Source organism: Meles meles, chromosome 3 (assembly GCF_922984935.1).
Source record: "Meles meles chromosome 3, mMelMel3.1 paternal haplotype, whole genome shotgun sequence".
Lineage (NCBI taxonomy): Eukaryota > Metazoa > Chordata > Mammalia > Carnivora > Mustelidae > Meles > Meles meles.
The window spans coordinates 87532198-87554855 of NC_060068.1; the positions used below are offsets into that span (position 1 = coordinate 87532198).

General features: G+C 42.5%; 1 protein-coding gene across 12 annotated transcripts in view; it reads right to left on the minus strand.

Moving 5' to 3' along the window:
• The window catches only part of MAST4 (microtubule associated serine/threonine kinase family member 4), a 558512-nt gene that overhangs the window by 24458 nt on the left and 511396 nt on the right, over positions 1-22658 (minus strand). For all 12 annotated transcript variants that reach the window (XM_045999072.1, XM_045999069.1, XM_045999068.1 and 9 more), the window contains 9 exons: positions 16490-16698; positions 14975-15113; positions 13099-13231; positions 12050-12215; positions 10082-10183; positions 3920-4042; positions 3618-3730; positions 1676-1803; positions 1083-1318 (listed from right to left, as the gene is read on the minus strand). In XM_045999072.1, the coding sequence (XP_045855028.1) occupies positions 1083-1318; positions 1676-1803; positions 3618-3730; positions 3920-4042; positions 10082-10183; positions 12050-12215; positions 13099-13231; positions 14975-15113; positions 16490-16698 (1349 nt within the window). The remainder of the gene's footprint in view (positions 1-1082; positions 1319-1675; positions 1804-3617; positions 3731-3919; positions 4043-10081; positions 10184-12049; positions 12216-13098; positions 13232-14974; positions 15114-16489; positions 16699-22658) is intronic.

The following is a 22658-nucleotide window of genomic DNA, read 5'->3' on the forward strand; positions in this document are numbered from 1 at the left end:
TCATGGTTATCAATACAGCATATTGAATATAGCTTAATGAAAACATTTATCATAGCAACCCTAAGCCATATCCATGTTTCATTTAAAAAAAAAAGCATAAATGCACACTTCTCTGTGGAAGGATATGCTGTGTAAACAGTTATTGTAAACCAAGTAATATTTTAAGTACTCTTGGCTGGGTCTGAGGGAAATGCAAGTTTGATCACCTAATGACACAGTAAGCCTTTTAAAAAATCCTTTGAAGATACTGTCTCTGCTGTCAGGAATGTTATGTTACACAAAAGTGACACTGTAAAGCACTCTCCGAGAAAAGCCCGATCCCCCTGGACTGCCTCACCAACAGTGACCCATGTCTGTGGAGTTTTGGTAGGACTGGGACAGTAACTTGTACCTGCAGCGGGATCCTTTCATATGTGCATGAAACACCAATTTGAATTGTGTTGGTATTTCTCACTCTCTCCTCCCCTCTTTGTCCTAGATGCATGGAGATCACCTGGGAATCTCACAGCATGAGCATCTTGCTGTGCTAAGAGTCTAGTGTGGATATATGGAAGTTAACTGACACAACATGGCCCCATGACCAAAACCAACTCTTTCCAAGAAACCACCACCCACTGCAACACTGGAAGGAAAGCTGCCTTAGTAGTGTACCTTCTGGGCGACTGAAGCCATGTTTGAGGGTAATTTTGAACATGTCGCTGTCTGGTACAGTTCCTGACTCCCAACTTTGACTTACACACCACTGTGCGAGACCCGCTTTTGCATCAACAGAGAACACAACATGGTCCTAGGGTGTCCTGACTGCCATCCGAGAACCCCATCGAAGCCCAGCTGTGAAAGCGAAGGTGGGCTCTTGGGCCAAACTGAAGTGAGGAGGGTTCACTCTCTGGCCATGTGGTCGGGAGGGGTGACCTCAGTTCATAAGAGCCGATGTCCCCGAGTCCTAGACGTGGGGCCGAGGAGGGAGCAGAGTGGCACAGAACAGCCTTCGTCACCACCTAGGGTGGCCGCCTGGGATTCCGACCCTGGCTCTGACCCCTCCAGCTGGTGGATACTGGCAGGCAGCACGCCCAGGTGCTTACCCGACAGTGTGGAGCTGCTGATGGTACTGGCTGGCGTGGTGACCTCGGGCTCCTCCTGAGTGCACTCTGCAGGAGGAAGGGATGGCTTTTCTGGCTCCTCGTGCAGGTCTCTGGGGCAGGGAGCAGCTTCATCTTTCTCTGCCTCTGTTGAAATAGCCAGTTTGGGAAGTGGGCCAGAACTGAGTTTATGTCTGTTGCTTTCAGTATCTGAAGAGTTGGATGTGGATAACTGTTGCCTTAATTAAAAACAAAACAGAGGCATGTATGCATACACACTAGGAAACTGCGTTCGAGGAGACTCTGGGAAGAAATGAGGTAAAAATGGAACTGAGGGCAGGCTAACCAACGCGCGTCTAGTGCAGTGGTTCTTACAGCATGATCTCTGGACTGGCCGCAACAGCATCCCCTGGACCTTAGGCCGAAGGCACATTCCTGGCCTCCATCCCCAATCTAGGGGAGCAGACATGCTGGGATGGGCCCGGCCATCTGTGTTCTCACAGGGTTTCCAGGAGATTCCGATGCCCACTCAGCCTGAAGAACCACTGCACTAGCAGCGACTGCTTACGACCCCTCTTAACAGGCGTTTCACGTACATTTCAGAATATTCCGAACTCCAGCTGAACGTCTCTGTGGAAGGCAACACAGTGCTTTTGGTCTTGTCTCCGGGGTCTTCCTTCTCTTCTCCGGAATTCTGAGTTATTCGGTCTATGCTGCTGAAAACCTGTGAGGCCAAGCGTTGGGGTTTATCACGACCTTCTCAAAAGAGCTTGTCAGAAAAACCCCAAACTTGGGGAGAAAATCTGAGAGTACGACTAAAGATTCAACTGGGACCGTGTATTCAGAAGGTACTTTCCGATGCTATTTACATGAGTCCTGAGATGAATGGGCCGTGGATCTATTTTTTTCTCCTTGGAGTGGGGAGTTAAGAAGTCATCACCCTTCCGCACTATCTCATTACGGACTTTGCATCTGCAAACACAGTCCACAGATGCTTTGGGGTTTCTAAGCCCCGGGATCAATGCACATCTTAGATGACTTTTTAACCATGAAGTCTATCAGAAAAAGAAAATCACAGAGAAAAAGATTTAACGACCAACAGTCAGGAGCAGGGAGGAGAGAAATGAATTGGAATTGAGTGTGAAGAGAAGAATAAATTACCTGGTTCAAGATGTGTGTGTGGGGGAAGGCAGTGCACGTTTGGTTCTGAGTCAGAGGGGTTTGTCTGGATTATAAATCACATGCATACATGGGCAGCTTCCTAAGATGGGACCAGTGTTTCTGAAGGGGAGCGGAGCTTAGGGAGACCTGAGATCTCTGCTGTCCCACACAAAAGATGGAAAGAAAAATCGGGAGCAGAAAGCCCAGGGCAGGAAGCACTCCCCACCATGCAACACAGCCCCTTGCTGCTTTCATAGGAGTGGCGCTTAGATGGCATATCGTGTACTGTGGTGAGGCCCAGGGTGACTAATGCAAAGGAAACAGCGGGAAGGGAACAGAGTTTAGGGCCCAGCTTCGATGGGCCAGAGCACAGGCACGGGGGAAAGCCTGTCCTCAGGGTAAGCAAAACTTCAGTTCTGGCTCTGGGCAGGCTGGCCAGCAGACCCTGCAAGGAGACCCCTACCTCCCCATGGCCCTCCTTTAAACAGTGAAGGCAGTGCTGGCCCATTTTCAGATATGCTCTATCTAGTAGTCATGTACAAAAACACACAATTCATAAGCCCTACATGGTACAGAAGATTTGAGCAATCATGGCGCAAAACGCCATGGCAACAGGGATTGCATAGTTACTGAAAAGCGCAAAAGGGAGAAGGGGCCCCTCCAGATGCCCTTCCATTTTCCTAGGGTCCTGTCTGGTATCAGGACTGTCTGATTTCTTTGTGAGTGGTAAGAATTTTTTCACGTTACCACTCAGTAAGAAGCATCCTTGTCAGACATTGATTTTATTACCTTCTCCCGTTTCCAAAACTCTAGCTTGGTTTTATCTGGCCTCTGTCATGTAACTTACATTTTCTATTACTGACTACAAGACTTTCCCATTCCACAGCAACTACCCCAAGGGTCCTAGCTGATGTCAAGGACTCTGACTGCTCCCTTGTGTTGTATTCTTGTGATAGTAGGAGGGGGCTGTGTACACAAGGACTCTAGCTCAACGTTCTTCATTGAAGCATCAGAGAAGTGGGGGATTCCTCTACTGCCTGGCACTGCACTAGACTCCGTCCTGCAGGGCGAGGTCTGCATATATATGGCTATGGTGTTCTCTGAAGATAGTACTCCAAGTCCAAATCTGGGCCTCCAAAAAAAACCATACCCATCTCTGGAGAGTGTAACAAGCTGGTAGGAACTCTGGATTATCAGGATGGTGGGGGTCAATCACTTTTCCGAAACTCCAAGGAGTTTTAAGTATAGGAGACCCCAAGCCACAAAACACTGTAGGTGGTTTTTATGATCTTGTCCAGCTGTTTAGGGATGCCCACTATCGGGTCTGAGGGAGATTCTCTGGGAAGACCCCGCATGTTTATGCCACATTTCACTTACTTTTGAAAACCTGTGTGAACAGGAGGAAAACTGCCTTATTTCCACATTAAAGTCTTCATCATTCGTGTCATCCTCTTCCTCTGTCTCCATGTGATGATACTTCTCTGACCGAGCTGCAGGGAAATGTTTGGGCATGGTTCCAATTACTCAGCATTTCAGCTTTTACTTTAGCCTTTACAGTAATTAGGAGCTCCTATATCAAAGAACTCACAGGTTCAAGACTGGAGGGTTCTACCCTAAGTGGAGACAATTTTCTACAAAGTAAAGGTCAAACAATGTTTTATATCAGATAATTCACATACTATCAAAATAACTTGTGTCATCCTCGGATTCCAGCTGGGGAATAAATTCTGCCTTCTGTCTCAGCAAACTGTTCCAGTCTAAAGAGCGGAAGAATCGATGCTGTTTGACTTCATAAGCACCACCTTGGGGCGGGGAGGGAGGGAAAGGACAGAGGGGGAGATGTTAAACTACCCTCCAAGCAAAGCTTTTAAGAACCCCCACTCCACCCCCCAATTTAGCAACAGAAAAATCAAAGAATCATGGAAATCTTACTTTGTCATTCTATAACCAACACGCCCCATAAAAGAATCTCTTCCCCATGATTTCTCAGCAGAGGATTTGATTTTGCTAACAGCAGTTGTTACAGCACACGTTTTCTTTGTTAATTTTTCCATGACTTCCCCCATTTTTCAAAGGTTAATGATGCGGCCACTTTAAACCACATTATGTTGAACCTGGGGATGTGGACGCACATCGGCCCAAAGGAGACTTGCTCAGTACAAAACCAAAGAAATTCTAACAAAGTGCAAAATGTGTTCACAGCAATATTTCCCCTGGAGGCGAGGTTAATACAGATGAATTTTTCCTAAAAAGTATATAATGGTTTCCATTTAATTTTACTGGCTTGTTCGTTAACATAGGCAGGATTTTGATGCTGTGGGTTACAGATTTTTAGGTAAGAAACTGGTAAACCTGTTTGATAGATTTATAAAGGATGGGATGAAAAGCAGGCACAATTCTTTTTTTTTTTTTTTTAAGATTTCATTTATTTATTTGACAGAGAGAGAGAGATCACAAGTAGGCAGAGAGGCAGGTAGACAGGAGGAAGTAGGCTCCCTGCTGAGCAGAGAGCCCCTGTGGGGCTCGATCCCAGGACCCTGAGATCATGACCTGAGCTGAAGGCAGAGGCTTAACCCACTGAGCCACCCAGGCGCCCCAAGCAGGCACAATTCTTAAGTTTAGGCTTTTTTTTTTTTTTCCAAGTCAGCATGACTATGCAATTCAGTAAAATGTTTTTAATTCATTCCACAGTTTTATTTTATTATTTTAAAAAGTATCTCTCTTAAAAAAGCATTTTATTTATTTATTTGAAAGAGAGAGAGAGAGGGAAGGGGAGATAGACCACAAACCATGAAGGGAAGCAGAAGAGGAAGCAGACGCCCTGCTGAGCCGGGAGACCAATGTGGGACTTGATCCCAGGACTCTGGGATCATGACCTGAGCCAAAGGCAGGTGCTTAACCAAATGAGCCACCGGGGCATCCCTCAGTTCATAAAAGAGGATTTGGAAGGGGAAGCCCCACCAAATATCATACCCTACCCCAGGAAAGAGAAGAAGGCCCACAGTCATAGTGTGAGCATCTGGCTCTCGCCTGCCCGTCCGCTCAGCCTCCCGCCCCCCCACACTGTTGAAGAGGGAGGGAAGAAAACTCTATCCTGAAAAAACACCAGGAAGAGAGATTTCACACAAGACTAACAGAGGTTCTAATCGCCTCCCTGCCAGGAGACACCCTGTAGGGGTGACTTAAATGCCTCTTTCATGCCCTTGTCACCATGTTTCCCACCCTGTCCTCTGCGCAGTATGAGAAAAGAAGAGGAAAAATGCAAAGTGAAGGAGAAACGGCTCTGGGTATTGGGATGGGGGAGCTGTCTACGTGGTTCAGAGATGGGGCCGTGTAGCACAGGGGGCAGGTCAGGGCCCCAAACCCAGCCAGGACCAATGAGTGTATGGAGAACAATGGAGAGAAAAAAGCAAAGTGGGAAAATCACCCCAAGAAATGAAGAAGAGATTTTTTTGTTACTAACCATTCCCCGTGTTTCCAACACAACACCGAAGTCTGACCTTCACCACAGCGGCAGTAACGCGAGCAACTCCGGTGGGAGGGCTGACTTGGACAAGGACTGCACTGCATGCTAGAGGCATCTAGTTTCCTTTCATTAAATCACTGAAAGCAACCCCGCAAAGTAGGCATTGTGTCAACTCCATGTGTGGATGGGGAAACAACGTGTAAGGGAGAAAGCACACGGGACCACGAGTGCCTATTAAGTAAAGCGTGGAGAGGCTGAGCTGAAGTCTGTTTAAAAAATGGCCAGGCCCGTCCTCAGGGTCATAATGCCAACACGCCCACACCAAGCTGCCAGACACACTCTCTTCCAGCATTCTTATCTCAGAGAAGCTGAAAGATCTTCAACATCTATCCAGCTCCCTCACTGTGCCTACGACACTAAGGTCCACAGGGTCAAGCCCTACTGAGCGGCGTACCACATACCACGCTGCAAGGACTCTCACTTCCACTCCTGCTCACGGGGACACACTGATGACAGAGGATACTTCGAGGTGGCTCAGCTTTACTAAGAGAAGCACAATTCTCTAGATCCAAGGGCTCACAGGGCACTTCCAGACCGTAGCGGAGGACTGGGGTTCTGATCCCTCTTCCCGGCACTCTTTGGAACCCAAGTTGGGGAGGACACTCACTTCATCTCTGTGGATGACGACAAGGGGTCCTCCCTACAGGTCACAGCCCACAGGTAACCCAGCTCACATTTCTCACCCTTTGGCCTTTGTGCCACACCCCCTACCCCCTCCCCCCCGCGCCCCCCCCCCCCCCCCGCCCAGAAGAGGTTCCCTGACCATGGAGTCCTGTTTCTCGTGCACTTTTGCCGAGATGAGGAACAAAAGAATTAAAAGGACACACTGGAGAGAAATGACCTCTGGTCTAAGCTGCTGGGGCAATGCAGATGATGGCATTGTGAGCCTGAAAAAAATGATCGAGCACCAAAACTCATGCAGGGGACAGTGCTCACTGTAAGGATTCACCATGCAGGGAAGTACAGGGAACAGTTATGTCTGGAGCTCCTGTGATGCACTACATTAATGTACCTGGTCGCTTCATGACCGTGTTCGCCTTCAGTCCTCGCAATCATCCTGCGAGGGGTATGGTAACATGCCCATTTTCTTAGATTAGGAAACTGTGACCTAGATCATGAAGAAACTACTCTAGATCCCTCAGCTGGTACACGGTAGGGAGTCAGTCACCTCTGAGCAGCTATAAAGTCCAACAAAACAGGCTGCCGCTCAATAGCTCACAAGTTCAAAAGTCTAGTTCAAGTAGGACAAGTTTCCAAATTCTAAGTTATGCTTCGCACTAATGTTCTCCTTTGCGTTTTTCTCTCCTTTCATGGAAGTTTCTTAAACATCCATTATGTTCTTCACACTCCTTTTCTTAGCCTCTCTAGTCTCTCGGGCAAATGTGAATTCACACATTTTCACGGTGCATTATTTTGCCCGCTAAATATGCATTAAATCCAAAATGCTGTCACTGGAAGCAGCACGGCAGACCTAGGGGATTCTCAGCCTCATTCTCCGGGCCCTACTGGGATCTGTCATGTTGGACCCGCCTGTTTGGCAAGTGCTTTCTGAAACACTAAGAGCTTGGGCAGGGTCTTTTAAATGTCTCTTTTGAGCTTCTGCTAGGAGATTCGCATCTCTAATTGTCAAGCCTTGAAAAGAACACAAGTAGCTGTCAGGGAGAAAATGCACAGATGATAACTCACAGCAAATAATAAGAAAGATGGGCAAGGGGGCGCCTGGTGGCTCAGTGGGTTAGGCCGCTGCCTTCGGCTCAGGTCATGATCTCGGGGTCCTGGGATCGAGTCCCACGTCGGGCTTTCTGCTCAGTGGGGAGCCTGCTTCCCTCTCTCTCTCTCTCTCTCTCTCTGCCTGCCTCTCTGCCTGCTTGTGATCTCTGTCTGTCAAATAAATAAAATCTTTAAAAAAATAATAATAATAATAAAAAAAAGAAAGATGGGCACGCTGACCAGCATCATAGCCCTGTTTTGTTGAAGTCAAGATTCCCGGTCTTCTCAGAGGAGGGAAACAGGCAGAAGACTCAGTGGGAAAACTCTCCACAACCCAACAACACTGAAGAGAAGCGGGCTCTTGGGAAGGCACGTGTCAATTCTATTGTTATCTTTGGTCATATCTCAGGACAACGCTTCTCCAGGACAGCTGAGTAGGACACGGACATTGATATTTGTGTTGTTGCAGGACAAGATGGAAATGCCACTGCTTCTCCTATTTGGGTCAAGTGAGTAAAAAATCACACCTCAAAACTCTGCCCCCGTGAGAGCTTGACATGGACTCTTTGACTGCTACTCCCCTCCCTGGGGCCAGAAAGCAAATGTGACTGCAGATCACAGCAGGTAGGGAGGAACAACTTTGCTAGTTGCTTCAGACAAAAGGAATACCAAATAGGGTGGAAAGAAATATATTCTGTTCAAAGAGTTCAATCAGCTCAAAGGTAGGGGCAGCACCACCATTGCTGGATCTCAGACATCCACAGGGGAAAGTACCACATTGTACGGGCAGGAAATTAAAATGACAGTACCAGTGGCAGCAGTGTCTGACCTGGTGCCAAGAGCCAGAATGGGTGATCTTTCATCCTCATGGGAATCCTGTTAGGTGGTACTTCTCTAAGCTCCATTTTACAGATGAGGAAATGAGGCACAGAAAGGGAAGCATCCTGCCCACAGTCACACAGCAGGGATTTAAACTCAGGGAATCTGACTGTGGAGTTTGTGCCCTTAATCGCCACTCTTCGCCAAAGACCCTCTCATCCACTGCAAAAGGCATACAGGCACATGGTACTCCAAAAGGAGGCTCAACTCAAAAATGTTTTCCAAAGCGAGGCCAGAGTTTCAGTCTTCTTTGATTCACTAATGCAGTCAACGAGATTTTTCTGTACAAAGCAAAATAGTAAATACTTTGGGCTTTGTGGGTCATACAGTTTGAGGATTCAACTCTGCCACTGTACTATGAAGGCAGCTACAGACAATGTGTGTGAATGGCACTGCTGTGTTTCCATAAAACTTTATTTACAAGGTAAGAATATGATCTATGGGTTTCAATGCATCATCATCAACTCTAGTAGCACAGCATACTTAAGCAAGAATGCAGCCCTCCATCTGGGGGATGCTGTGGGCAAACATGGATAGTAACATGTGTATTTGGAGGAGCTATTGGAAAAATTGAGGGAGAGAATGATTTGTTCAGCATTTTCTGATATTTCTATTATAATGAAGTAGAATGAAACAGCTCAGAATAAATATTCCATTAAGTCAACAATTTTCATTGCTGAAAATTATGGATACTATCCACAGTGTGCGTGCGTGCGTGTGTGTGTGTGTGTGGTGTTTATATTTATATTTTAATATTTAGCCCTATCTAGATAATACTGGGCCAGACTGGAACTCTATATTGGGATCTCTGTCTATTCTGAATATAAGGAAGAGGAGAAGCAGAAAAAAACTCTGAGTAGAACAGTTGGGGAAAAAATAAACAGCAAGAAATAAATCTATATTATCTCCTTAATCTTGAAAGCCAATGGTTTTAATCCTCTTTCTTGGGCTATGGTGCTGATCACCATGATGAGAGAGCATGGTTCAACCCCAGACACTCATTTCTAGTAATTAATTAGTTCAAGTACTGATAACCCATTTCAAAGTCTATAAATAGTTAACGGGCTGGGTCAAATCTTTCTGGGAATATATATGTATTTTTTAAAAAATCCAAACAAAAAAGCTCTACATCTCAAATCCTCTGTTTTAATTTATTTAAGATGCATATTTTTCAGGATAGAAGAGTTCCGTTATGCGCCCTCAGAGTTTTTCTTCCAGACCAATTTTATTTATTGAAACAAATTAAGAATAACTTTTGCGGGTGCCTGGGTGGCTCAGTTGGTTAAGCGACTGCCTTCAGCTCAGGTCACTATCCCAGAGTCCCAGGATCGAGTCCCGTATGGGGCTCCTTGCTTAATAGGGAGTCTGCTTCTCCCGCTGACCTCTCTCCTCTCATGATTTCTCTCATTCTCTCTCTCTCTCAAATAATAACAAAATCTTAAAAAAAAAAAAAAGAATAACTTTTGCTTTGCAAAAAAAAAGACGAAAACAAGAAAAACAAAAATCAAAGACAAAGAACCACCAGCCTTCCTGGTGTACATACTACACTGAATCAGAAAAAAATCCAAAATATTATTGTTATGATGTGTTGTAGTCATGTTCTACATCAACAGATGTTTCTTATGCAAAAAAAAACCAAAAAACCCCCACAAACAAAGACCTCTGAGTGCTCCACAAAGACATTATTTTTTGCATATTAGCACAATTAAAACATATGTGCTCTAACCTGTTCCCAGTCTCTCCAGGGGATTCTGCCTAAGAAGCAAGGTAATCAGATCCTGGGCATCAGGGGGCGGTGCCTCGTCCTTCTCTGGCCAGTTGATCTCATCTGGAAGGGAGATAGGTCATTTACATCTTTATTGTTCAAATGGCAGTCTGGGTCCCAATAGCCTGGAGGTTGCCTGGGAGTCTGTTACAGAAACAGAAGTTCAGGCTCCATCCCAGACTGAATCAGAACCCCCATTTTAACAGGATCGTCAGTTGATTTCTGGGCCCAGTCAAGTTTGAGCAGCATTGTTTCATGAGACATGAACCAGCATAGCTTACAACAAGGGAGAAAAGATTTCAATAAGCAGTATCTTCCATTTATTTGCTTTTTTGAGTCTTCAATTTTTTTTTTCTTTTTAGCAGACTTGGCTCAAAACAAATTATTCCTTCTAGTTATTAAGAGGACTTAATATGGTAAAAACTCTTAACACCTTTGTTTTAGATGGTCGCTCTTCCAGGCAATCAAGAGAGTATGATTTTTCTTTCTTAGTATTCTCAAATGTGAATTTGGCCCTGGCCTTAGAGCTCTACAGCTTCCAGAAGCACAAATTAATTTTGCAAAAATAACTATTTCTAGAGACAAACGAAAGGCCAAAGTGTTAAGCTTGAAGACAAAAAAATCCAAAGTAATCATGGTAATAATGGAAGTATTTAAAGTCTGTCATAAATATTAGAATATGTTTTACATTCCATAGGAGTTTGCCTGAAGATAAGGTGCGCATGCTTGTGTGTATGGAAATGCAATAAAAACATGAGTTATTTCTGTGTGAGCCTGCCTCCAGCTTCCTCCGCTGCAGTTTAAATCTGATTTGGAAAATAAAACATGAATATGCATCTGAGCCGTAAGGCATGGAGAACAAAGCCAGCATTTGCTGCTTGTGTTAATTAAACAGTTGATTCCTCTTGCCATTCAGGCCTTGGTCTATCAGAAAACAACCTAGTTATAAATCCATAACAGCTCAGATATTGTAGAAAAGGGTTATACACTGCAGGCAACCCACAAATCTACTTTGTTAAAGTTTACAAATATGCCTGGCTTGCAAAGTCAACGATAGAGTATAACGCCATGATTAAGGGACTCCTCATACCACCACAAATTTTCTCTCTCTTTCCACTGATAGACCTTGTAGTACAGTCCAAAAGGTGGTTGAGTGGGTGATGCGGGTGTTAGCGATAACTGATAAACTTTGAGGAGGAGAGGCCTTTCTGATCTATGCTTCGGGGAAATTTATAAAAACAGCAGGTAGGGTAGTAATAGAGCCTATTTAATTATCATTTAGTTTTGCCACAAGCTGCATAACAATAGTGAGGGTCAGCATGCAGGTTAAGATCTAAAGGTTATTGAATTTTAAATGAAAGATGAACAGCTGTTACAGAAATAACATTACACCATAACAACCACCAATGAAATCATTAACAATCTGTGGATTAAATTTGCTTCCTTCCCATTCTCATTATTTATTATTTGGTAGACATTTGTTTTAGGGTTTATTACATTTTTGTTAATTTCTTCATTGTGTCATTAGCCATTTTCCCCCATTTATGTAAATGTTACCCACATTAACCTTTTCTTCCCTGGTGCAACTTTTCTATTATAGAAAGGAAGACTGGACGGCAATGAAATAATTTACAAATCCCACGTGAATTTCTTTTGCAGAAAAGCACACATAAAAACTGGTCACACTGCTAGTACACTTCCAAATTCCATGTTAATGAAACTTCCTCAGATCAATTTTCAACACAAATTGATCCCCTGAGATTTGTGAAAGTCAGTTATGTGCTATGATGAGTGAGTTCTTTTAACGTGTTGGCTAAACTGTCTGATAAAGGTTAACATTTTAGTAGTTAAAATGGCAATACTCCACAGAATTGCATGAAATAGCTGTTTCCCAACAGCCGCTTGAAGAGAATGCCTGATGATATTTACCACTGATGACTTGTCCAAATAGCTCTTCTGGAGTATCCCCGAAGAATGGCACGCATCCAACCAGAAATTCATAGAGGATAATCCCCATGGCCCACCAGTCCACTGGCTTCCCATAGCCCTGCCTCAGAATCACTTCTGGTGCAATGTATTCAGGTGTGCCACAGACCTAAAAGATGATTGCAGTATTAGAATAATTGGAATATTAGACATGAATTAAAATGAGCAAGATGGCTACACACCAATTATTTTGCCCAGAGTGCACCTGCTCAACCACAGAGAACCAAACGGACGAAGAACTTAGGAACAGCAATTACAAGTCAGTATCCGTAACACCAAAGGCAATGAAATATTTAAACAGCAAAAAAGGGAAATTTAAAATGCTGCTGCAATGTTAAACTATGTGTAATGAGTAATTTTGAATTGAAGGTTTGATGCTATTTGGTGGTTTCACTTATTTCACAGAATTAAAAACATTTTTAATCCTCAAAGTTAATATAATGATACATGTTTAATCAGTCACCACCACAGACAGTTTTAGTATTTATATGACCAAAATAGAGTCACATCCTGGTTACTTCAGAAAAGCATGACAGTTGAGATGTGTTTACCTTAAGTAACTTTACAATGAACAGATTGTGGGCACATGGTAATGAGGCATGCTTAAAGGGAAATGGGCCATGGCTCGGATTTTAGCACCCGTGATTGTACAATGCATCATGAGTTTCATGAGTACTCTGCTGAGACTCCTGAATTCCTTACAAAAACAGTTTTCCATTTGTCTCTCTCACATTCTCACTTGTATGCAATTACATCGTTCGTCTTGCTAATAGACCATAATGCTGGGGGAGGAATGTGGAGGAACGGACAGTTCAAAGAGGCCCAGGGAGAAAAATGGAAGCAATTTGCACTTTATTAAACGTAAGGCTCAACCAGACATCTAAACGCCCAGTCCTAATGCAGACCTGGCTTACACAAGTTGATTCTGAATGTCAGTGGCAATATCGTACTTTCTCTTTTTCTCTCTCTAGCTGAGTTGCAGCCAAGCCTACCTGTTTGTCCAGGAACTCTCGAGCATCCTTCTCGATATGACCCTCATAAAGATTGGTAGTCATGCTCATTAGTCCCACCTTGGATAATCCAAAATCTGTCAGCTTTATGTGCCCCATGGAGGTGACCAGCAAACTATGAAGCAAAAGGACACATATAACACTTACTTTGAAGTTCTTTCCTTTCTTTTTACATTTTCTCATTTTCTTGGCAATTTGTAAGACTATTTACTGTAGAGGTATCAATCTTATTTATTTAGAAAGAGGGGAAAGGCAGAGGGGCAGAGAGAGAGAGAGGATCTTAAGCGTGGAGCCCAACATGGGGCTCAACCTCACGACCCTGAGATCATGACCCAACTGGAAATCAAGACAATTGGGACACTTAACCGACTGAGCCACCCAGGTGCCAGAGGTATCAGTCTCAATATAAAACCTAGCCTAGGGGATGCCTGGGTGGCTCAGTGGGTTAAGCCTCTGCCTTCCACTCAGGTCATGATCCCAGGGTCCTGGGATCAAGCCCCACATCAGGCTCTCTGCTCTGCGGGGAGTCTGCTTCCTCCTCTCTCTCTCTCTGCCTGCCTCTCTGCCCACTTGTGATCTCTGTCAAATAAATAAAATTTAAAAAAAAAGAGCCCAGCCTGGGAAGAGATGGGGTCCCATTAACATATTACATATGTGTATCTGGCTCATGAGTGTAATTCACAAGGGAGGGCCAGACACCTAGCCTGGCTAATCTTTGTTGAAGTAGCCACATACAATATCATATTATAATAAACTTAGAAAAATTCAAGCATGGGACTCTGATATCCTTCTATTTTCAGAATAATAAAATAGAAAAGTGTTCTCAATAATCCCACGCCATACAACAGAAACTAAGATAAGCAACCATCTGTGATTTAAGTGACACATAAGATAAAGAACTTGGACAGAAAAATGAACTACTGTTCAAGATTTCAACTTGTGGATCAATTATAAATTTCTGCTCATTAAGCACAAAATGCAGATTTCTTATATAATGCAAAGAATTCACATGTGACGGTTTTATGAATTTAATCTTTAAAAATTTTCATTTTCAAAGGAAAAATCAGAATTTTAATTAATTAAAACATTAAAGGAATAGAGGATGTGAAAAGAGAAAAAACAGCTATTAGAAGGAAATAGTCCGTATTCTAACAGTTGTTTTTGTTAGGTAATGCTGTGAATGAATTTTTTCATGTTTTTCTGTACTTCAAAATTTTCTGGAATGAGCATGAGTTAATTGTAAATCATAAAATTTTCAGCACGCTTAGAATCTTTACTTATTAACATGTAATGCCTTTAGAGATGTATGAAATTAGGAGAGAAAGCATAAAACATTTAGTAAATGGTGTCAAGATGAATAACTTAGTCATTTGGGGGGAAAAAGTCTATCTGTATCTCAAATCAGACATTTAAATAAACGTCACAAAGATTAAAAATTAAATTCAGTATTAAATGTGAGATAGAATATAATACCAAGTATATCATTGTGGCATAGGGAAGGAATAGGAATAGGAAGGAATAGGAATAATACCAAAGGCAGAAACTATCCAGAAAAAAACTTGTAGCACATTTCTAGAAGCTATTCAAAACTGAACATAACAAAAAACTTGAAAAATTTTAACTAATCCTGGCTTTGTATCATCTTTTTCTTTTGTTCCTTATAAGCTATTATTATAAGCACCAAAGCCTTTAAATTATTATATAAATATTATCATATAAACTGCCAAAATCTCATTTGGGAACATTACAGGAGAACTTCAAACCGTGCAAAGCAACATTAAAAGAAAACATTTTTAGAGACAGTGGACAACTTTTTGTTTAGTGTGGAAAAAGAGATGTGTTTCCTCAGTGTACATACTTGTCTGGTTTCAAATCCCTGTGTACAATTCCATAATTATGTAGATATTCCAAGGCCAAGACCGTCTCGGCAAAGTACATCCTGGCCATATCAACAGGGAGAGGCCCCATGTTCTTCATTAATGTAGCACAGTCACCTCCTATAATACCCAAGCACAAGATTTAGCAGGTGGAGTTATCAGCTAGGATTGAAGAAGACCATCAGTTCAGATTAAAGACCTTCAAAGCAGAATGCCCTCTATCCCGAGACACAGCATTTCAAATTCCTAAGTGGAGACTGGAGACCATGCACAGAGTAATCACGTCTCTAATTAAGATGTGGTGTGGGGGAAGAAAAACAAAGTTTTGTTTGTTTGTTTGTTTTTTTAAGCAGGAGTCCTCCCAAGAGAGCAGACTTGCTCTGAAGAGGAACTGAAATTTGAAGAACAAAATACACCAGCATAAAGCTTGGGTTCTGGAATCAGGCTACTGAGTTCAAATCCTACCCCTGACTCTTATAGGCAGGTAGATCTTAGTCAAACTAGACCTGGTTCTTTCCTCTAATATTGGGATATAAGACCGTCATCCCTTTTCAGACTATTGTGAGGACTAAATGAGGTAATCTATGTAAAGAACTTAGGATATTGCTAATATTTATTAAACACGTGACAAATGTCAGTTATGGTAAACACAACTAAGGTTAAATAAAGCCCGGTGCTGGTGTGGGGGGGAAAAAAAACTGGGTGGAAATCAGTTAAGCTATGCTTGTGTCCACAAGGAAAGTATCTAGTAAGTCTCCCCCCTTCTCGGGTTTCAGTTCACTCATCTGCAAAATGAAAAGGTTGAACTAAATGATATTTAACCTTTCTTCGAGTTTTATAGTTTTGGGGTTCTGCTCCTATAAGTTTTAGAGCTTAAATTAGATGCTCTGCAGATGGTTTTGGCTCTTTCTGATACATTCCTTTTAATAACCTAGTTTACATCAATAAGTCAGGCCCAAAATGCAGAAATTGAATGTAAAATGGAAGGAAATAAGAATATTTAAAAGGTAAGCCATAAATGTCAAAAAAAAAAAAAGCTAAATTTTCTTGACTTGTATGTTCTTTTCCCCTAATTCATTTTTAATTTCATATCATAGACCAAAAAAGGATGTATTTTTAATTCATCCTTTAAGAAGATCAATTGTAATGAATGATTTTATGCTGTGTGATAAAAGTAAGTAGGAAAAAAATCCCATCACCTACATTCTAACTTTAATGACCAATTGAGAGGAGGTAGTTAGGATTAAAAGCTATTAAAAAAGAAAAACAACCTTCTTCCAAATAGCACTAATTTTCTCTTTGTTATAGTAGAGCAGGCACTTTACAAGCAATTATCAGAAGATGATGACTGGGAATACAGCCATCTCATTGCCTGGCTTCAGTTCCTAGGCGGCTACAACCATTCCGCAGCCCAACAGGGAAGGCCTCCACCGCACAAAGGAGCCAGTGGTTTCTGGGTACAGGTGTCATGTTCTCTGTGTCAGACACTGATTTACCTTCCACGTATTCCATGACCATGCATAAGTGGCGCCTCGTTTCAAAGGAGCAGTACATGCTGACGACAAAGGGGTTCTCTGCGAAAGTCAGGATATCCCGTTCCACGAAGGCCTGCTGGATCTGGTTTCGGAGGATGAGGTTCTGTTTGTTAATCTTCTTCATAGCAAACCTCTGCCGGGATTCCTTATGCCGCACAAAGTAGACTGCCCTGAAAAGGAGCACAAGAGTTGGGGTTCATGGGAAGTGATGATGCTTCTGGATACAGTAAACCATGTGGTGGCCAGCTTTCCTTTTCTTCTTCTTTTTTTTTTTTGCATTCACATGGCCGCTGGAATTCAGCTCACACACACTATCCTAGCAGCTACATACATCCCCCTCCAGACCAAAATCTTATGGCTACATTTATTTATTTCTTAATCTTTCGCTAAATGTCATTGGTCACACATAAGGCATCAAATTCATCTTCACCACAAGGACAGAAATGGACAGTCTCCAGAATGAGCTATTTTCCAAGAGCTAACCGATATTTTCAGTTCTTCCACAAACAAAGCAAAATTCAATATATAAGTCAGAGCAGGAAAAGAATTTTAAAAAGGACATATACAACCATGAGCTATATCCTTTCAAGCATTAGATATATGTTAGGTATTTTTTCTAGACTGACTAAAGCGGTAATTTTCTATATGGTACCCTTGGGATCTGCAAAAAGGACCAAAGCTTCTTAGGGTAGGTGGTTTCCAACTTGAGGGTAATTTACTCCCCATGGAATTCCAGATAAATAAGTATGTAATAGGTCATGTGAGGCTGTCCTGAAATGGAGAGTTGTAGATTTCCTCACTACACACATCAGTATGATTTACACCTATGGCTGTTTCAACAGAAAATGCATTTCCCAACATAAAAGGAAGCCAATAATATACTCGTCCATCCGACCCACGGCCAAGGTGACAGCCAACTTTACTGTAAAATGAGGAGGCTGCACTCACGCACATACTCTAGAGAACCAATTCTGGCTGGGTAAAGACAATGGACTCTTCGAAGCTTGATGTGGAAGAAACCAGTCAAGAGGAGGAGGAGGCTTAAAACCTCACCTGGCAATGATGAGCAACAAGGAAAATATCTTCAACTGGCTCATTTTCTCCTAAGTTACTCCTCACTTGTCATTATTGTGGAACAGATGTGAGCTCTCAGGTTAGGAAATGTTCAAATAAATAATAATTTACCTAAACAGCAATCACTCACAGTAAAGGATGTCTAACGTCTGTATCCCAGAACAAGGGGTTATCTGATCTGAGATGCATATTGCTCTGTTCATTTTCACTGCTCATGAAAACTGAATGCAAGGAGGACTATGACCCTCTAAGTCCCTGCTGAACCAATCCCCCAGAGTAAAATCCACTTACATAAATCTGAAGTATATTCAATCTCAGTTTAACTGATATTCACATGTTCCTCTCAACTGTTCAACTAGAAATTCATTTTTCTTTCAACTCTGTATGTTTGCCTTTTCACTGTATCCATCTTTCTCCTTTACTTGCAAAATCATATTTTTGGGGGTCTCTGTTTAAACATTACCTTTTTTTTGGCCTTTTTTTTTTGCCCCCCTGCCCCAATATTTCTTTGGTCTTCTCTTCTTTCCTTCACTGTATAAAAAAATCTCTTTTACCCACACTTTATATAACCAACTCAAGGAAGAATCTAGTGCTGTTATTTCCACTGTACCACAAACGGACAGGGGAGCTGGCCAGCTGGGTGGCCAACACTTTCCACACAGGCTAGCAGTCTTCTTCAGGATGTCAAACGCTGGGGCTCTCACCACCTGGGTTTATTCCTACACCTGTTTTTCTGGTGAGGCTTGATATCAGGATTAACTAATTTAAACAAATATTTAAACCGATGAAACAGGAATGTGAAAAGGAAAAACTCTGTTGTTTATTAAAAAAAAAAATGGAGGGGCGCCTGGGTGGCTCAGTGGGTTAAGCCGCTGCCTTCGGCTCAGGTCATGGTCTCAGGGTCCTGGGATCGAGTCCCGCATCGGGCTCTCTGCTCCGCAGGGAGCCTGCTTCCCCCTCTCTCTCTGTCTGCTGCTCTACTTGTGATCTCTCTCTCTCTGTGTCAAATAAATAAATAAAATATTTAAAAAAAAAAAAAATGGAATGCTTTGGAAAGTACTGATGGATATGTTAAATGTGAGTTACTAAATAAAAATCCTATTGATTTAGTATGGGTGAGAAGGTTTTCAAAAAGTGGGAAAAATAATAGAGTCTAGATTCCTACATGCAGACTGCTTCAAGTTCCTGCTTCATATTTAAAGTAGCGAAAAGTGGAAACAAAAACAATGTATTAGAAAGATGGTTTATATAGGCTGTCCTGAAAAGGCCTTATATCAGAGGACTACTAAAATTATATATATATATATAGGGGCGCCTGGGTGGCTCAGTGGGTTAAGCCGCTGCCTTCGGCTCAGGTCATGATCTCAGGGTCCTAGGATCGAGTCCCGCATCGGGCTCTCTGCTTGGCAGAGAGCCTGCTGCCCTCTCTCTCTCTGCCTGCCTCTCTGTCTACTTGTGATCTCTCTCTGTCAAATAAATAAATAAAAAAAATCTTGAAAAAAAAATTTAAAATTATATATATACACACACATATGTGTGTTTGTGTGTGTGATTATCATTTCTTTTTTGAAGAGAGAATGTACATGAGTGGTGGGTGGGAGGGGTGGAGAGGGAGGGAGAGAGAGAGAGAAACCCAGCACAGATCCTGACATGGGGCTGGATCTCACAACCTATAAGATTTTGACCTGAGCCAAAATCAAGAGTCGGATGCTTAACTGATTGAGCAACCCAGGCACGTCTGAATTTATATATATATTTAGATTACACTGAAATGTTTAATTTCCAGATGTATCTGAAATTAAAAGTATGTTTAAAGTTAACACCTTTTTTTTTAAATGATTTCTGACTCTGACCAATTTAATTAACCAACCGACTACTACTTCTTTCTGGATCAAAGACTTTTATACTATTTTTCTTTTTCCAAATACTGATTGGATAAAATCAAGATCCCCCGAAAACCTTGAGCTTCTCCTAAATCAGATGTTGGAAGGTGGACAGACAGATATAAAGGGAGCATAGAAAATAACCTGACTTACTCAGAAACAGAAGACAAACACTGGGGAACAAATATTGTTACGAAGAGGAATTTCTGAAACAGAGAATTTACCTTTTAAAATGAAATTTAGAATTTGAAATGTTGAAAAAAACAGTATCTTTACATAAGCGCTTGCCTACTACCCAGTCACATGGAATACAGCTCACATTCTCTCTCTCTCTCTGAATATTTCACACCGAGTAGATGTTGCACTGAGGACCCTCCAGACATGATACTAGGAACCTCACTTGTAGACTGTCAGAGGGCTGCCATGGGATTTTCAATCAACTATCAGTGTTTCTTTCGTAGAAAACTGCTCAGCAGTATGTCTGAGAACAACAGGAAGTGGGGAAGGAAGAACAGCCTTCCGCTATTTAATGAAAGAACAAAGGAGAAAGAGGCTTCGGGCCCAGTTTGACTGGCATCCGGACGAGATTTCCCAGGGGCGCTCTGTGAATGAGGAAGGACCCACACCTTTATTCTCAGACTTGCAATTTATAAAACCTCAAGACTTTTTGCTTTGCCTTACTAGGATGTGCTTAATATCATCAGTCAATGCCTAGGGAAATTTACCTACACCCACAGAAATTAATCCTGTAGGTAGCTTGAGACATCACTGCCCGGGGACGCTCATATCTTCATCAAGTTGCAAGAGTCAACTAGGCTTCTTAATTAGAATCTGCTGTAGCTACTTATCTCTTTGTTTTATGTTCTTGTTTTTACAGTTCTTTACTGCCTTAGGAATAGTCTTCTTAATGCTGAAATCTGGTTGTTGAGCAGTAATTGTCCTCTCTTGTGTACACCTTCCCTTCTCTCCTGAAAGCTGATGTTCCAAACTGACTTAATTCAGCAGAGAGAGGGTGAGAGAGATTGAAACAGAGAGACAGACAGAAGCTGGCTGACAGACATCTAACACTGCTAAGCATAGCTGTACACTATCCAAGGTTATAAAACTGGATTGAACTGACTCAGCCCCTCATTTCTCTGCACTTTGGCCTGAAAGAAAGGCTGCTTTCTTTCAAAAGGCTGCTTCTGTCTCTCTTTTCCTACACTGATCTGCCTGGTAAATAGTAGAACCAAAGGGCGGGGGGATGATGCACGGAGCCGGGTACCTATCCTCTCTCAGTCAAGCTTTTTTTCACTCCAGGCAGAAGTGAGGAGTGGGAGGGTAGAGAGAGATGGAATCAAAAGCTGATGGGATCTAGAACAGAATGAATTGGTCCTTTCTGGAATGTGAGTGTCTCATGCATATAAAATAATGCGTAAACCCGAAAGCCCAGGACACGAATCCGTGCGAGCAAATCTGTACATGCGAACAAGAGTGCACGTGTTAGGGGAAAGGCTGTAGGGAGAGAGCCGTAGCCACCAACCTACACACATGGGCATAAATGACCCCATCTTTTAAGGCGTCAAAGAGAACGATGTGCAGCAAAGCTAGAAACTAAGAGCAAAGTGGGACAGAAATGTTGTGCCTTTCAAATTTAATTTTTTTAAAAAATTAAGTCAGTTTTACTCTTTGACTCTGAAAACATCCAAAGCTGTCGTTTAAAAGTCCAGGTGGAATCAAGAAAAGACGGCTCCAAGTTGCAACAGCAGCACCTGGAGAAGGGAGGAACACTGCTTGGAATCAGCACACCTGTGACCAGCCGTGCCTCTGAGCCCCTCTTGCCCCATGTCTAGGCGGAAATAACATCAACAGCACACGGGGCTCTTTCGAGAAGAAAGCATATATAAACCAGCGCTCCGTGTCCGGAACACGTTCAGCGGAGGAGACTGGATGATATCAAATTAGCAGACTGGGTTTACAACATGAACTGTCACTAAGTATGATGTTGAGAAAACCCTGATATGTTATTTAGCTCCTTCTAATGACAGGGTTAGTTTCCAGCACAGGCAATTTTCACCAAGTTGCAGAATCAAGGTCACTTGAAGCCACCAGGGTGAATGGCGGACTTTATTTTATTTTTTTAACTTTTTAGAGCATTCTTTTTTTTTTTTAAGATTTTTATATTTATTTATTTGAGAGATCGAGAGTGAGAGAGCATGAGAGGAGAGAGGTCGCGGGAGAAGCAGATTCCCTGCTGAGCAGGGAGCCCAGTGTGGGACTCGATCCTGGGACTGTAGGATCATGACCTGAGCAGTTGTCTAACCAACTGAGCCACCCAGGGAATGGCGGACTTTAACGCAAAAGCCAAGGAAACCTCCAACAGCCTCAGTTCATCCATCCAGAGAAGCATCCCCATGTTCAGCTAGGTCCCGTAAGCCTGCCGTCAGCATCCTGACTGGGGAGACCAATGGGTTTAGTGCCATTTGAATTTTAAATTAAAAAGAATTAAAACGAAGGAGAAATCTGTCAGAAATGTAATGGGAGATTAAATCTGAGGAGAGCAAAAGAGGGAAAGAAGTTTTGGCTGCTGGGCAGAAGTTCCCGCAGGCAGCTTGTCAGCCCATTAATGACTTGGCCTGCATCCGGGCTGTTTACCGATTCACAGCTTGTTTAACTTCTTGTATATTCCCAACCAGTCCCCGAAGTGTGATATACCTCATCTACGAGACAGAGCTTTAATTGCACTACAAATGAGTTTACTCAACCAATTAGAACTCCAAATACTGCTAAGATATATGCCCAAATTTGATAAAAGTGGTGCTTCACAGATCATCTTATTCTAGAATTCCACTGCCAATAAAATCTATCAGTGCTCCAGCCCAGAGACCCATTAAATCAAAGCCCCGTTTTTTTTTCCCTAATGAAGGAAGAAATCCTCGGAGGATCTCAAGAACCAATGCGAACTACAACCAAGTAAGAAACAAACAAAACTCACAAACGACTGTATGCTAAATCAATTTTCTTAGGGGATAAAGTTTCCATGAGGCCCTTGAATGAAAGACAATGTTATGAAAACAGGACATCAGAAAACATTTACAAGCCACATCAAGAAATATACCATTTGACATAATCCTGGAAATAAATCAGCGAACCACAGAAAGGACTCACAACTATTTAAGTTCTTCACGAAGTTA